The sequence below is a fragment of the Salarias fasciatus genome, chromosome 9, assembly GCF_902148845.1.
Source record: "Salarias fasciatus chromosome 9, fSalaFa1.1, whole genome shotgun sequence".
Classification (NCBI taxonomy): Eukaryota; Metazoa; Chordata; class Actinopteri; order Blenniiformes; family Blenniidae; genus Salarias; species Salarias fasciatus.
The window spans coordinates 20,944,692-20,960,528 of NC_043753.1; the positions used below are offsets into that span (position 1 = coordinate 20,944,692).

The window sequence follows — 15,837 nt, forward strand, 5'->3', positions numbered from 1 at the left end:
AACACAAGGACCAAAGAAGACACTCCTCTCTATTACAGGTGAATGGATTTTTAGTGTGGTGGAGGTGTCTCAGCCTGTACAAGTGGTCTCAGAGTGTCTGAATGTGGCGTGAAAACAATCACGATGGTCTGGGACTTCACATATTCCACAAGTCTAATCTAACCAAGCTCCAGTCATCTGTTGAGCGACAAAGATTTTAAAAACACTCAGTTGTCAATAATACAGGATGTGTGCACAGTTTTCAAAGCTGTCTCATTGCGAGGAACCTTAAACAGTCTGTAAATCCATGCTGCATGAGGGCAAAAAAGTTTCTGTTCTGTCACCACCTGACTTTGATGGTCCCATATCCCGTTATCATGGAAATGTAGGCCCCACTTAAGAGCACCATTTGTCCGTTAGACCAGATGCAGAGAGACCAGACCTGGGTTGACATTTTAACTGTTGCACTGGGAACAAAGGTGGTCAAAGATGGCTGATGTCTGGCGACAGCATCGCAAGTTCGCTCAGACCAGTTCCGACCGGGAAGTCTCCTGAGCCCGTAGGTGAAGGGGGAAACTCGAGCACGCAGGCCTGTCATGTCCTCCACCTCGGCCATCACGTAGGAGCAGCATTGCTCTGTTCTCCTCCTTTCCCCTCCCTTTCTGTTCCTCAGGTGGGCGTGTGTCTTGGTGCGTGTGGGCAGGAGTGGCTGGGCCAGTGCAATCAGCTGATGAGCCTCACCTGTGGCAGAGTGGCCTGATTGCCTACACCTGGTCTTCCCCTATTTAACCTGGCTTTTGGTGCCACTCGATGCCGGACTATCTTTTCGCCATATCTCAGCCAGCCTCTCCAGACCGCTTCCAAGACCCACCCTGACTGCCCACCGCTCCGCTCGACGCCTTGTGGGGACCTTCCTCCCCTCTGCTGCTCCACTGCAAACTCTGAAGCTCTTCAGTTGGATTACTCCTGTTGGAGTGGAACTGCTACTCTCAAGATCTCTGTAAATAAACGTCATCCTAACCTGCAACCTGCCTCTGCTTGCTTTCCCGCACTTGAGCCTCAGATCTGTGCCCCGTAACAGTACAGTCCGGCCACGATGAGCTCAGCGGATCGCAAGCCCAGCCCTGATGACGTCCCTCCGATCCAGCAGGCCATCGTTAACCAGGAGGCCAGGTTGGAACAACATGAAAAACTCCTCCAGAACCTGATTGAGAGTAACCGGGCAATTTTTGACCAGGTTTCTAAGCTAATTTCCCAGGTCACCAGCCTCTCCCCTCAGCAATCTGGAGCTGCCCCCATTCCTGACCAAACTCCACCTAGCGGTCATGCTAATGTTCCTCTGGCCATGGCAATGCGAGAGCCCTCTGCCCCAGCTCCTGAGAGATACGACGGAGAACCTGGTTCATGTCAGGCTTTTCTCACCCAGGTAGGCCTGGTGTTTGAGCTCCAGCCTCTTTCCTACCCTACTGACCGGGCCCGCATCTGCTATTTGATTGGGCTCCTAAAGGGGTCAGCTAGAGCCTGGGGAACCACTGTCTGGGAGAATCGGTCTCCTGTTTGTCAGACTTACCAAGCGTTCACCCTGGAGATGAAGATTTTTGACCACCCAGTAAGAGGAACGGAGGCAGGAGACAGACTCGCCATAATTCGCCAGGGTTCCCGAAGTGTGGCTGAGTTCGCATTGAATTCCGGATTTTGGCTGCTGAGTGTGGGTGGAATGATCAGGCTCTCCAGAGAGTTTTCTACCGTGGACTACAGGATTCACTCAAGGATGAGCTGGCGAGATGGGACCCTTCTCCTGATCTAGACCACCTCATTTCACTCGCAATCCAGATCGACAACCGGATCCACAAGCGGCGGCAGGAACACTCCCTCCAGCCTCACCCCCCCGTTTCGACTCAGTCTGAACCTGTTAATCTGCGATCTTCTCTTTCAGACCCGGAACCTATGAAGATTGGCCGAGCTCGACTCACCCCAGAGGAGCGGGGCCGTCGTCACGCCGCCAATGTCTGCCTCTACTATGGCCATGCAGGCCATTACATTGCTGGCTGCCTTGCACGCCCAGCAAAAGGACGGGCTCCCCAGCAGCTGAGGGAATACTGGTGAGCCAGGTCATTACAGAGAACCCTCAACGTCTACAACTTTCTGCCTCTGTTTTCAGTCCCAGTCCTTGTCTGTTGCTGCTTTGGTGGATTCTGGAGCCGAGGAGAACCTGATGGACTACCAGTTGGCCACCCAGCTTAAGATCCCCTTGGTCCCACTGCCCTCCCGTTTGGAGGCCAGATACCTCAATGGGTTCCACTTGGCTCATGTAAGTCACAAGACTGTGCCTGTGTCTCTGGTGCTGGCTGGGAACCACCAGGAGACAATCTCTTTCCATTTGATCCGAAACTCTCGTTCTCCATTGGTTCTGGGCTTCCCTTGGTTACAAAGTCACAATCCCCGGATTGACTGGTTGAAAATGGAGATCGAATCATGGAGCCCCCACTGTCTGAATAACTGTCTGCATTCTGCTCTGACTCCCTCTGAACCCCCCAAACTGTCTCCACCTAAGCCAGTTGACCTCTCTCATGCATTGATTTCCGGGGCCTTAATGACATCACCATCAAGAACAGGTACCCCCTTCCACTACTTAGTTCCGCCTTCTCTCCTCTCCACAGAGCTACCATCTTCACCAAGCTGGATTTACGGAACGCCTACCACTTGGTGCGCATCCGTGAAGGGGACGAGTGGAAGACAGCCTTCAACACACACCTGGGCCATTTTGAGTACCTGGTGATGCCTTTTGGACTCACCAATGCCCCCGCCGTGTTTCAGAACCTAATGAACGACATTCTAAGAGATATGATTGACCGGTTTGTGTTTGTTTACATAGATGACATTCTCATCTACTCCCGCAGCTCAGGGGAGCATACCCAGCATGTGCGCCAGGTGTTGGAGTGGCTCCAAAAGAACCAGCTGTACATCAAGGCCGAAAAGTGAGTTCCATCAACACACGGTGTCGTTTCTCGGTTACATCATTTCACAGGGGGAGATGACAATGGACCCTGTGAAGCTGTCAGCTGTGCAGAACTGGCTGCAGCCCGAGAATCGGAAACAGCTCCAGCGCTTTCTCGGGTTTGCTAACTTCTACCGGAGATTCATCAGGGATTATAGCAAGATTGCTGCGCCACTCACTGCTCTCACCTCCACTTCTCGCCCTTTCATGTGGACAGCTGTGGCTTCCCAGGCATTTCAAGACCTCAAGAATCGGTTCACGTCCGCTCCCATCCTGATCCAGCCTGATCCAAACCTCCAGTTTGTGGTAGAGGTGGATGCCTCCGACTCTGGGGTAGGGGCAGTCCTATCCCAACGATCCCCCTCCGACAACAAGCTCCACCCCTGTGCCGTCTTCTCGCATCGCCTGTCCCCGGCAGAGCAGAACTATGACATTGGCAATCGGGAGCTCCTGGCTGTTAAGCTGGCCCTGGAGGAGTGGAGACACTGGCTGGAGGGAGCTTCATTGTGTGGACTGACCACAAGAATCTGGAATATATCCTTTCAGTCAAGAGACTAAATTCTCGCCAAGCCCGGTGGACCTTGTTTTTTGGGCGTTTCCAATTCACCCTGACTTATCGACCTGGTTCCCGTAATGTTAAGCCTGATGCTTTGTCACGACAGTTTTCCGTGGAGGAACCATCTGATGAGCGTGTCTCGATCCTCCCCAAGACCTGCACCCTGGCTTCTCTCACCTGGGAGATTGAGGGTCAGGTCCGCGACGCCTTAAACCAGCACCCAGACCCAGGAAATGGTCCTCCTGGCACCCTGTTCGTTCCCGACTCTGTCTGCTCCCAGGTCCTCCAGTGGGCCCACTCGTCCCGTATCTTCTGTCACCCCGGTGTCTCCGGCACCCTGGAGGTCCTCCGCCAAAGGTTCTGGTGGCCCAGAATGATTAACGACACCTGGGAGTTCATTGCAGCCTGCACTATTTGTGCCCGCAACAAAACCTCCAACCAAGCCAGCCCAGGGCTCCTTCAACCTCTGCCGATTCCTGGTCGCCCTTGGTCCCACATTGCTGTGGATTTTGTCACTGGCCTGCCACCATCCAATGGTAAGACTGCCATCCTTACCATAGTAGACCGATTCTCTAAAGCTGCACACTTTGTCGCCCTTGTTAAGCTTCCCACCGCCAGAGAAACGGCGGATTTGTTGGTTTCTGAGGTTTTTCGGCTCCACGGCATTCCAGCAGACATTGTGTCAGATCGGGGTCCCCAGTTCATCTCTGAGGTCTGGAAGGCTTTTTGCACAGCTCTTGGAGCCAAGGTGAGCTTGTCCTCTGGTTTCCACCCACAGTCCAATGGGCAGACTGAACGGCTGAACCAGGAGATGGAGACCTTCCTTCGGTGTGCCACTTCCGAGAACCCCACTGCCTGGAGCGACTTTTTGCCATGGGTTGAGTATGCCCACAACTCCCTTCTCAACTCATCCTCTGGATTGTCTCCCTTCCAGTGTTCCCTGGGGTACCAACCCCCACTATTCCCGTCCCAGGAACTGGAGTTGGCGGTACCTTCAGTCCAGCATTTCATCAGGACATGCAAGCGGATCTGGAGACGGGCTCGGGCTGCGCTTCACCGGTCTTCATGCAGGATGCAGAGGCAGGCCAACGTGAGACGCTCGGTGGCTCCCAGCTATGTGCCCGGACAGAAGGTTTGGCTTAAGGCTGGGGACCTTCCTCTGAAGGTGGAATCACGGAAGCTCGCGCCTTGTTTTGTTGGACCCTTCGAGATTGAACACATCATCAACCCCAGTGCTGCGCGTCTCAAACTGCCTGCCTCAATGCGGATTCATCCTACTTTTCATGTGTCGCAGCTGAAGCCTGTACGGGAGTGTGGACTGGCCCCCCCTGCCCGCCCCCCTCCGCCGCCTAGGATGGTGGCTTGGTCTACACTGTTGGACACTTGATGGACATACGTCGCCAGGGGCGGGGTCTCCAGTATCTAGTTGACTGGGAGGGCTATGGCCCAGAGGAGCGCTCTTGGGTTCCCCGCAGTCGCATTTTGGATCCTGCTCTGATCCGCGACTTCCACCGCCAGAACCCGGGTTGCCTGGGTCGTGCGCCAGGTGGCGCACGTAGAGGGTGAGGTGCTGTCATGTCCTCCGCCTCGACCATCACGTAGGAGCAGCATTGCTCTGTTCTCCTCCTTTCTGTTCCTCAGGTGGGCGTGTGTCTCGTGCGTGTGGGCAGGAGTGGCTGGGCCAGTGCAATCAGCTGATGAGCCTCACCTGTGGCAGAGTGGCCTGATTACCTACACCTGGTCTTCCCCTATTTAACCTGGCGGTTGGTGCCACTCGATGCCGGACTGTCTTTTCACCACATCTCAGCCAGCCTCTCCAGACCGCTTCCAAGACCCACCCTGACCGCCCACCGCGCCGCTCAATGCCTTGTGGGGACCTTCCTCCCCTCTGCTGCTCCACTGCAAACTCTGAAGCTCTTCAGTTGGATTACTCCTGTTGGAGTGGAACTGCTACTCTCAAGATCTCTGTAAATAAACGTCATCCTAACCTGCAACCTGCCTCTGCTTGCTTTCCCGCACTTGAGCCTCAGATCCGTGCCCCGTAACAAGGCCAGCTCTGAAACGACCGACAGCATTTAGAAGGTGATGAAGCTTACGTGCTGGAGTCCGTCTGAGTATGGACAGCAGGTGGAGGGAGCAGAATGTAGGTCTTGGGAAGCCATGGCAAGGAGTGGTGAGGCGTGGCGAGGCACGACGAGACGAGTAGAAGTACCACAAGGCGTAAAATCTACTTTCTGGCCTGACAGAGCAGCAGAATCCCTCTGCAGCAGCAAAGATGCCTGAGGAAGTTGGCAGGGAGAGGTTAATGCAGGCAGGCAGAGCTGCAGTCCCCTGGTGAATGCCATCAGCAATCAGCAGGACCCATGAGACTGGGGCTGTGTCCAGATGTCCACACTATGCCCTAACCCCTCAATCGCTGTATAGTGCTGGACTACATAGTGGACTTTATAGTGCCCTGAATCCATTGGCGATTCGGACACGCAGCTTCCTACTTTTTTCCTCAGCACTGATCACGTGACCCCCGGCCGGTACCATGGTAACCAGACACACCGGTTCACGAAGACGTAATTCCACGACACAAAAATCATTTGTAATATTTTTTTGAATGTGCTCTTATTCTGCATTTTACTTTCCTTGTCATCTTTCTAATCATTGAAGAAATTCAATTCATACATTCATACATACATAGATTCGCCATGCATGAGCCATCTAGGGAACATTGATGCTCACTACTTTTCGAGATGCATTGTGAGACATTTCTAGTGCCCTTTTTTTCTATCTGGACATTCGGACAGCCCGACAAATGGCGTCTTCTCGATGTAGTGCCCTATATAGGGAACAGTGTGGACACAGCCTGAGACAGCGCTCTGCCTGCCTTAACAGAATCCTGACAATTTACAGGGGCTGTATCATGCTTTTTCAGCTATTCCAAACCCTAGTATAGGCATTAACATGGTAATAGTTTATTTTTGGCGCTAAGTAAAAGTCATTTTGTGTGAAATAAAATATTTTCTGGGGCCAATTCTGAAACCCGGAAGAGAAAATGCTCTGTTTCACTGAAAATCCGGCCTCTCCCCCTGTGGACTTTGGACTCCCTCAGGGGAGCCATCTTCTCGGTACGGGAGGGGCTGCCTTAACCTGACACGCCAGATGGACAGTTTCATATGTACGCCACGGATTTAGGAACTGAGTCAGGCAGGCCCATCTGCCAAGCAAGGTTAGGGCTACCTCTCTGAGCAGCAGAAAAACAAGGAAAGCTCAAACACACAGGCACGAAGGGAAAAAAAAAAAACACTTTGGGGGTGTTTTTGATGAGAACATAACTATACAAGAAAGTTAAAACATACAAAAAGTGAATTTTGCATGATACAGCCCCCTTAATTACAGAGAAAAACCGTTGTGAAAATAGCTACTTTTACCACTTAAGTTACTCAAAACAGCAAGAAAACACTGCAGGACAAAATTAATACATGCAAAATTGACACACGAAAACACATATCAGTGTGCACACATGTACATAAACACACACTCTCCCTTACATAGGAGGCTGTAGGAAAGTCTCTCTGTAAAGATGCTCAAAACTAATAAATGGAACTCTAGAAAAAAATCACAAAATAACTGCAGCAAGCTGTCCATGCTTTAACTAAAAAACACATCAGAATTCATAAATATAATTCTTCTATAACAGAATATTAAATAAACACTGAGCCGAATGACTGTAAGATCACAAACAGAGGTCCATGACAACGAAGACTAACACATCATTACTCCTTTTGTTGTTGATTTTTTTTTGTGCTCTTCTCTATTTTCATGCTTTGAATCTCATTCCCACACACCTCCGCCATGTTTTCTCTCGGCTGTATTTGTATTTTGATTTGATGTTTGAAATAACTGAAGACTCACCTTGTCCACGGTCGGCGTCCCCACACCGCACAGAGTCAAGGTCCCAGCATCCACAAGGAATGCTGGGTATAGGGGCTCCGTGAAGGTGGTGTGGAAGGTATGAATGAGAGTTTTGGTTTCTCCTGACAGCTGATAGAAAGACAGAAACAGTCCCAGTCTCCTGACTCTGGACCTGAATGCTTTGGTGTGCCCCTGAGAAGCTGGTATGTACGTGCTCTTGTTGTTGTGTTTAAAGTAGAAACCTTCTAATAAGGTGCTGACATGACACCAGGACTTGTCGCTGTGTTTAAAACTCGACTTCAGCCGTTCCTTCCTCGGTATACTTTTATAGGCCACGCCGACCCTCGTGCGCCCGTTCCACTCCACCTCCCAGTAGCAGCGCCTGGTCAGAGCCTCCCTGCACAGCAGCTGAGGGTTTGTGCTGAACCTCTCCGGATGATCAGGGTACGGCTGCTTCTCCTTGGTACGGCTCACCGTCCTGCCGCAGTCGGACAGGATGAGGGATTTGTGCACCGTGTTCGGGTCCAATGACAGATCACAGGTGACTGGCAAAGAAACAGAGTTTTCAGTGAGAACAGCTTCTGCACCAACAAGAGCGCCACTGCTTCTCCTTCAGCCTGCAGAGACATTTGGAAGGAGTCCTGCAGGAAGTTTTCCTGACAGAACCTTCAGATCTTCCAGCTCTTCTGTGGATTAAATCATCTCCTAATTCTGATTCTTCACCTAAACACAAACTGTTTCAAGGACTCCCAGTTCATCAGTACTCTGATAGAACTATCTCAGGGCAACAAGCAACCACAATTTCTAAAGAGTAGCATTAAAAGAAATGAAAAGAGAAAGAAATGATTTGTAAATCTCATGAACTCAGGGCCGCACCCAGAGTTTCAGAAATACTGAAGTCCACCACTCATTATCCCCCTGCACATTAGCTACAAAGATGAAAATGAAGAGCACACGGAAGCATTTATTTCAAACAGAAGTGACTTCTGTGTAAGTGTCTGTGTGTGAGTCCTGACAGCCTGTGACTTCCCATGCTTGAAATCCTTCTGTGATAAAAACTGCATTTGCTGTTTTTGTGTTAAATGACATCCAAGCAGCACAGGATGCAGAATCTTCTGAAACTGAAAATCTAAACCAGGGAGATTTCTCCTCTCATTTCATGCTCTGTCATAATCTTTTCACTAAACTTTGATTTGTTCTATGATTAGAACTGTTTGAACTATATACGTAATTATAAACGTTTCCATTTGACGTCCGGTAGGGAAGAAACATTCCTTCTGAACAATCCGTCTTCTCCATCAACAATGTCTTGGTCAAGTTTTTAAGTTTATCTCTGTCAGACTGGGAGGTCCTGAGTCAAGCAACTTCAACGGGCAGCAAAAAATAAAAACAAAAAAGAGTGGGCAGTGCTTCCTGGTTCCTGAGTCAATCAAATGAGAGTTCTAAAGGTTGGAGTGAAACAAGGAGCGCAGGTTTCCAAGCTTTTGGAGAACGCTGACTTTAACCAACCAAGAGAATTTTTTAAACTGGCCAATGCCTGTGAATTGTTTCAGTCCGGTTTCAAGCCTCTTCACAGCACTCTGCTCAGAAGAGGATCTAAATTCTGTCAGACGAATTAAATTAAGAATGTGTGAATGTACAAAACAAATTAGTATTCATAAAGCGTTCAATATGCACACTGGTAAGTAGACGTGTTGATGAATTGAAACATTTCTAAGAGTCATTCACATTTACAAACACCTCAAATTAACCATAGATGGAAACAACACCCCTCTTCGTATTTATTTTTTCTTTACCTTTCATAGTCATGGCAAAGACAGTAAAAAAAAAGACTCACTTTTCTCAAACTGAAACACTTCTCAGCAGGTTGAAGCAAGCCAGAAAATGTTCTTTGAATGTTGGGAAAACAAACAATGAGAGAAATTGTGCCTGATGAGGTCGCCAGAGGGAAAAAAGATAGTCTGCCGTTAAAGTGCTGTCAGAAATCGTAAAGTGAACAGGAGCTGAACGAGCTCAGGGGTGGCTTTTTGTCCTCGTCTCTGGTTTCCAGAGAGTTCCAATAAATTGCGACATAAATTCATTATTTCTTTATTTTTTCCAAAAGAAAAATTCCGAGTTGTGAATCGATCCTTGGTTTTCCTCATGACGTGATCCTGCCACTGGACTAACAGTTGTCATCTCAGTCCTTACTCTGACAAGGCTTTTGTCGGTGCTTCACTGAACTCACAGGACCCGGTAGAATTCTCCAAAGGAAAAATAAATAAACCAATCACTGTATTTCCCTATTGAGAAGCCACTCTGTGAAGAGATTTTAAAAACTTCTTCTCTACAGAGCGCGTTGTTCCTAAAAAATTCTGTGAGTATTTAACAAACATTTTAATCAGCTGTCGAAGCAAACAGAGAACACATGCTGCGTTTACACCTGCCGTGACTTTCTTCATGCTTTCTATTTGTAATTTAACCATTCTACCACTAGAGTTTGTTTGTATGCATGTTTGATTCTTATAAACAGGTTTGTATGCCTGGTCTGAGTTCTGTGTCAAATTTCATCTCCCAAAGCACAAATCCAAGTTGATGAATCCCACAATTTGCCTGGAAATGCTCATACACACCCAGTGGCACACAAAACTGTGCACACATTTGATAAATGAAGGCCCTGGAGTATTTTTCCATTTTGTCCTCCATGCTCCTTTGTCTTCCAATTTTTCACAAACCTCTCAGTCCTCTCTCTCACATCTTCAGTCTCTCATCTATTCTGTCCTCTTCCTTTCTCACTCTGTCCTCCTTCTGCTGTCTTCTTGCCTCTGAACTTAACCTTTCCCTGCCTCTCTCCGCTTCTTACTCACAGGAAAATATGAAAGATCGAAAACTCTCACAGATGACTGAGGCTCTTTCAGTTTTCCCTGGTTTTTACCGTCATGGCAGACATGCAGTGGTACTTACACTGAGCGAGAAGCTGTGTGTTCACCCAGTGCTCTTCGTTATGGTCCACACTGAGGAAGAGGAGCACAGAGTGAGGAGCAGCACTCTTCACAGTCTTCCTGCTGTTTGAAACACATTGTCATGTTTTCAAGTTTTCTTCTTTACTTCTTGAGGTTTTATGCTTTTGTTGGTGGTTCTGAGCTCCCAGACATCAACTGTGGTCTGACTAAATGTTCCTCCTTGAACAATGTGATCTTAGTGGACATGTGTGTGTCCTGCATTCACACACAGGAACTACAGGCAGGAAAAATGTGAACTCTTCACTCCTCAGTCTGTCTGATGGAGATTCAGAAGGCTCTTGTTGTTCACTATGGGACGGTATAATAAATCTGTCGTGTGACAGTGCTGCTCAGTACACCTACTTGAGGTTCTCCAGGCTGCATTCGGGGTTCTGCAGCCTCTCGGAGAGCAGCCTCACCCCCAGCTCTCCTGGGTAGTTGTAGCTCAGGTCCAGTTCTCTCAGATGTGAAGGGTTGGATTCCAAAGCTGAGGCCAGAGAGGTGCAGCCCTCCTCCGTGATGCCACAACTGGACAACCTGCAGAGAACAGGACTTATCGGGGCTGTTCCAGCTGCCCTGAAGCTCCCATATTTTATCAATGGTGTCTATAAATCTGTTCAATGGCTGAGACTATTTTCTCTGTGTGTGTGTGTGTGTGTGTGTGTGTGTGTGTGTGTGTGTGTGTGTACCTGAGGACCTGCAGTTTACATTTTGAACTTCCGAGTCCAGCAGAGAGCAGCTGAGCTCCTAAATCCTGCAGCGGGTTTCCACTCAGGTCGAGCTCCTTCAGCTGGGAGTCGGAGCAGAGAGTCGAGGCAAACACCTGACAGCATCTACTTCTCAGGCAGCAGCCGGGCATCCTGCAACCAGGACACAGAGCTGAACCCATGTTTTCACAGGACAGCAGAGCAGAAACACTAAGAAATCCAGCAGCAGCATCTCAGACTGTCGGAAAACTCCCACCTCACCATCCCACTGTTTGAACGCTACAGAACAACACCATCTCACACACTCACACAAACAGCTGAACATGGAGACAGAGAAAAGACAGAACATGACAACGTTTGGAGTCATGTTTCCATGACGACTGATCATGATTGTAGGGAGCGTGTCATGTTTGTTTTTGTTCCTGTTGATAAAAACCACTGTTCTTTCTGCTGCGCCACTTCCTGCTTTGTCAGATTATATATTAACTTAATTGGTTCTTCTGCAGAACTGTTAAACAAAGCAAACAGATAATGGCCCCAGAACTACCAACAAAGCAGTGCTCCTTGGTCTACAGAAGCCTTTTAAGATTAAGGCAGCAGTTGGCGCACCCTCCAGTGTGGCTCCTTTCACATTACACTCACTCAGAACCTGCTCTGTGCTCTCAGTGATTCTCAGCGAGTGTCATATTAACCTGCTGCCGGTCAGCCTGTTCAAAATCTCATCTGGTTCGTCCTAAAAACAGAAGCTGATTGTGTTCCAGTGGAGCAGACTGAGTGACTGCTGGAATCAGTGTTCATTGAAGGTCACATGTGAAAGTGATCTTGTCTCCAAATACCTGAATTCCTCCAGTTCACAGACTGGACCGATCAAGGCAGTGGGAATAAGAGTGAGCAGGGTTAACTCGTCATCGATGTCCTCACGGCTTTCCATTGTCTTGGGCTTTTCAGAAAGGTTGTCCTCGGAATGTGCCACAGGATTGTCTGCTTCATTCTGATAACTGTATCTGCAGTTATTCAGGTCCAGAACTCTCAGAGGGGATTGTTTGGACTGGAGGACGGAGAACAGCGCATGGCAAGACAGAAAATTCAGAGAGAACCCAGTCAATCTGTTAAAAAATGAACACACATAAAAAAGAAAAAAAATATATTAAAAAAAAAATCACAATAAGCTGTCAATAAAATTGTACGAACTGTATGAAACATCCTTGCATGTAACACAGCATCAAAAACTGAACAATTCAGCTACTCATTTGTTTATCCTGTTGAGGGTCGTGGGGTGCTGGAGAGAATTCCAGTTCCTCAGGACGAGGACAGGGCCCACCCTGGACAGTTCACCAGTCCATCACAAAGGGACAGACAGCCACACTCACATTCACACCTATTGGGGCAATTTAGGGTCACCAATTTACCTCACATACATGTTTTTGGACTGCAGGAGGAAGACGGAGAACCCGAAGGGAATCCACGCACATATGGGGAGAACATGCAAACTCCACACAGAAAGGCCCCGGATTGTCACTGTGCAGGGATGGAAGGACCCAAGTGCAGGCAGCACAGGTGGATCAAAACTCCTTTATTTCCAGGAACACAGGAACAAGCAGAGCTGATGCAGGTGAAGAAAACAGACAGAACACACAGACAGACCCACAAGGAACCGACAGGGACAAGCAAGGGAAGCAGGGTTAAATAGGACAGACACAGGTGAAGCACACTAGGGTGATAACAAGGCAGGTGACCAGGCAGGAGAACATGAAGAACAGCCAGGAGATGCACAAAGGACAAAACAGGCCGTGAGCACCCCCATCTGGCCGCAGAGGTACGGGGTGCAACACAGATGGCATTTAACCTCAGCAAGTTCATTAAAAAAAAAATATTAGAAGAATAATTGAATTCAGCGGTAAGAATTCATGACACACACCTCAGACTCTCCAGTTTACAGTCTGGACTATCCAGTGCAGCAAAGAGCTTGCGATGGTTATCAGTGAAGTCATGAGAAAAACACTCGACATTGAGGTCTCGCAGGTGTGAGTCTGCTGACTGAAGGGCGGAGAGGGAGGCCAGGTCGCCAGAATACAAGTGTCCATCTTTCAGTCTGAAATCAGAGAGAAACCAGAACAAACCTCAGCGTTCATATGGGTGCTTTAGGATGAATATCAAAGAAGCTGCCGTGACTCCAATAAAGGATGACTCAGATCATACTGTATGTCTCAACAAAAAATCTAATTTACCTACTTTTAAAACAAATCTGACACAAATTAAACTATGAAGAAAATCTCTTCGATACACAATCAAAGGCGAATTGGGATATTTGCCGATTGTTTAGATCTTGTCTCATATTTTCTCACAGTTTTCATTTTTTGACCTCAGAAAGCCAAAATGCTAGAACACCTCTGATTTGACATCCTCTAATTTCATTTGTCACATTAGTTGACATTTGGAACTGTCTTGTGATGCATCACATCTCACATAAAGAACAGAGAAGTCCAGACATCAGTGTCTCCTGAAACTTCCTCCAGTCCTCCTGGGATGACCGTCATCCACTCCCAGACCAAAGACACGATGCTCTGCTGTGAAACATTATCTTTCAATCTGAAATACTTACAAAGCCTTCTTGCTGTTCTTTACATTCAGGAGAAGCTTCGGGACACCCGCAGATGGAATAAAACAGTTGGTCAGGTTTAGTTCTTCAATCACCTCTCCAGATACCTGCAGCATGGTGGACAGCACAGCGCAGTCGACGAGGGATAATGCTGCTCCTGCGTTCAGGTACTTGAGGACGTCCTCCTGAAATCGCTCCTCTTTCAGCTCAAACTTGCAAAGCAGCAGGTTCATGCACCTCTCTGCTGGGAGGTTTTCTGTGTGGAAGCTTCTCAGGTACGTCTTCATTTCCTCCGAGGTGTCTGTACTGCTCTTCGTCTCTGGTAGTAACGCCTGCAGCATCGTCTGATTGGACTCCAGCGATAATCCGAGGAAGAAACAGAGAAAAAGGTCGAACTGCCCCTTCTGGTTCTGAAGGGCTTTATCCACCACCTTCTTCTGCAGCTCCAGCCAGCTCAGGTTTGTGACGTCCTCACCGAAGAAAGACGTCAGGGTGCCGCGATCGGTGGTACAGCAGTGAAACACGTGAAGAGCCGCCAGAAACTCCTGGAAGCTTAAATGCACAAAGCTGAACATCTTCTGTTGGTACAGGCCGCATTCCTGCTTCAGGATTTCTGAGCAAAACCCACAAAACACAGAAGCTTCATCCACATCGATGCCACACTCCTGGAGGTCATTCTCGTAGAAAAGGATATTTCCTTTCTGTAGCTGTTCGAAGGCCAGCCTGGACAGATTTAAAAGCATGTCGGCGTTCTGTGACCTTGACAGACCTTCTTTGGCCTCGTTCTTTGACTCCTTCTCGCCATACTTCTGCTCCGATCTCCGTGTTTGAATGAGTAAATAGTGAATGTAGAGCTCCGTCATTGTTCTGATGGTTCGGCTCCTCTCGTCTCCATTCTTCAACACCTCAGCAAGGATCCAACAAAAGATGGGGATGTGTCCCATGAAGTAGAAGCTGACCATACCTTTGAGACAAGACAGGACTTCTGTGGAGTCGCTGAATCTCTTTCTAAAGTAAATCTCTTTGTCTTGATCAGTAAAGCCTTGGACTTCTGTCATCTGGTCGATATAGTGAGCAGGAACCTGGCCAACCGCCGCCGGCCGGGAGGTAATCCAGAGCCGCGCGTTGGGCAGCAGACTCCCCCTGATGAGACTGGTCAACAGCATGTCGACTGTGGATTTTTGATTGATGTCACTCACTCTTCCACCTCCATCAAAGTCCAGGGAGAATCTGCTCTCATCCAGACCATCCAGGATGACCAGGATGTGCATGCTGGTGAGATGTGGGGTATTTTCCAGTGGGCTCAGTTGAGGGTAGAAGTGCAGGAGAAGCTGCATCAGACTGTACTCCCCCTGTTTCAGCATGTTCAGCTCTCTGAAGGGAAGCAGGAAAATCAGATGGATGTCCTGGTTAGATTTTCCTTCTGCCCAGTTCAGAGCGAAGAACTGAACAGCGAATGTCTTCCCAATGCCAGCAATGCCTTTGGTCATCACTGTGCGGATGGGTCCGTCTCTCACAGGGAGCTGGAAACTCTTTCTTCCTGTTGTAAAAATGTCCAGGCAGTCGATCTGATCATAGTGTCCTGTAATCTGCCCCGTCTGATCTGAGACTTTGAAGTGGTCGAGTATCTCGTGTGATCTGAAGTCAAATCTGGAGGCCCGATCAGTGATGTAGAGCCTGGTGTAGATGTGGTCGAGTCGAGAGCGGCCGTCAGACGTCCCCTCGTTTATCCACGTGAACTTGTATCGAAGGTGACTTTTCAGCCTGTCTTTAACTTCCTTCATCATGTTTTCCCTGTCCATGTCTGCAGTCTGTCGCCTTCAGGTCAGCCGTCTCTCTTATTGAGGTCGACCTGCAACCAATCAGAACAACCTGCATTTATACTGGCAGCATTTATTCAGGTTCTTCTGATTAAATAAAAAATCTTTGAATTAAATGCCAACACATGGAAATAAACAGCTGGCAGTAAATCAGCTTCGTCCTTCCACACAGTTGTAGAAACAGTCTGCAGAGTCCTCAGGATGCTGTTTATCAGTGTGTAATCAATAGGGGTGTCATTAAAAAAAGGACAAAATGAAATTCAAAGACGCATGAAATAATTGCACGAAATAAAA

The 15,837-nt window shown here is 48.4% G+C and overlaps 1 protein-coding gene across 1 annotated transcript; it reads right to left on the reverse strand.

Annotated features, from left to right (window-relative positions):
* Window positions 1–13,722: 13,722 nt before the first annotated feature.
* On the reverse strand, window positions 13,723–15,525 carry LOC115394781 (NLR family CARD domain-containing protein 3-like). The gene has a single exon (XM_030100127.1). The coding sequence runs from the start codon at window positions 15,523–15,525 to the stop codon at window positions 13,723–13,725; it is 1,803 nt and encodes a 600-aa protein (XP_029955987.1).
* Window positions 15,526–15,837: the final 312 nt, after the last annotated feature.

What these genes read in the sequence shown, in the direction of transcription:
- LOC115394781 (XM_030100127.1), bottom strand. Translation starts at nt 15,525, where the DNA reads ATGGACAGGGAAAACATGATGAAGGAAGTTAAAGACAGGCTGAAAAGT.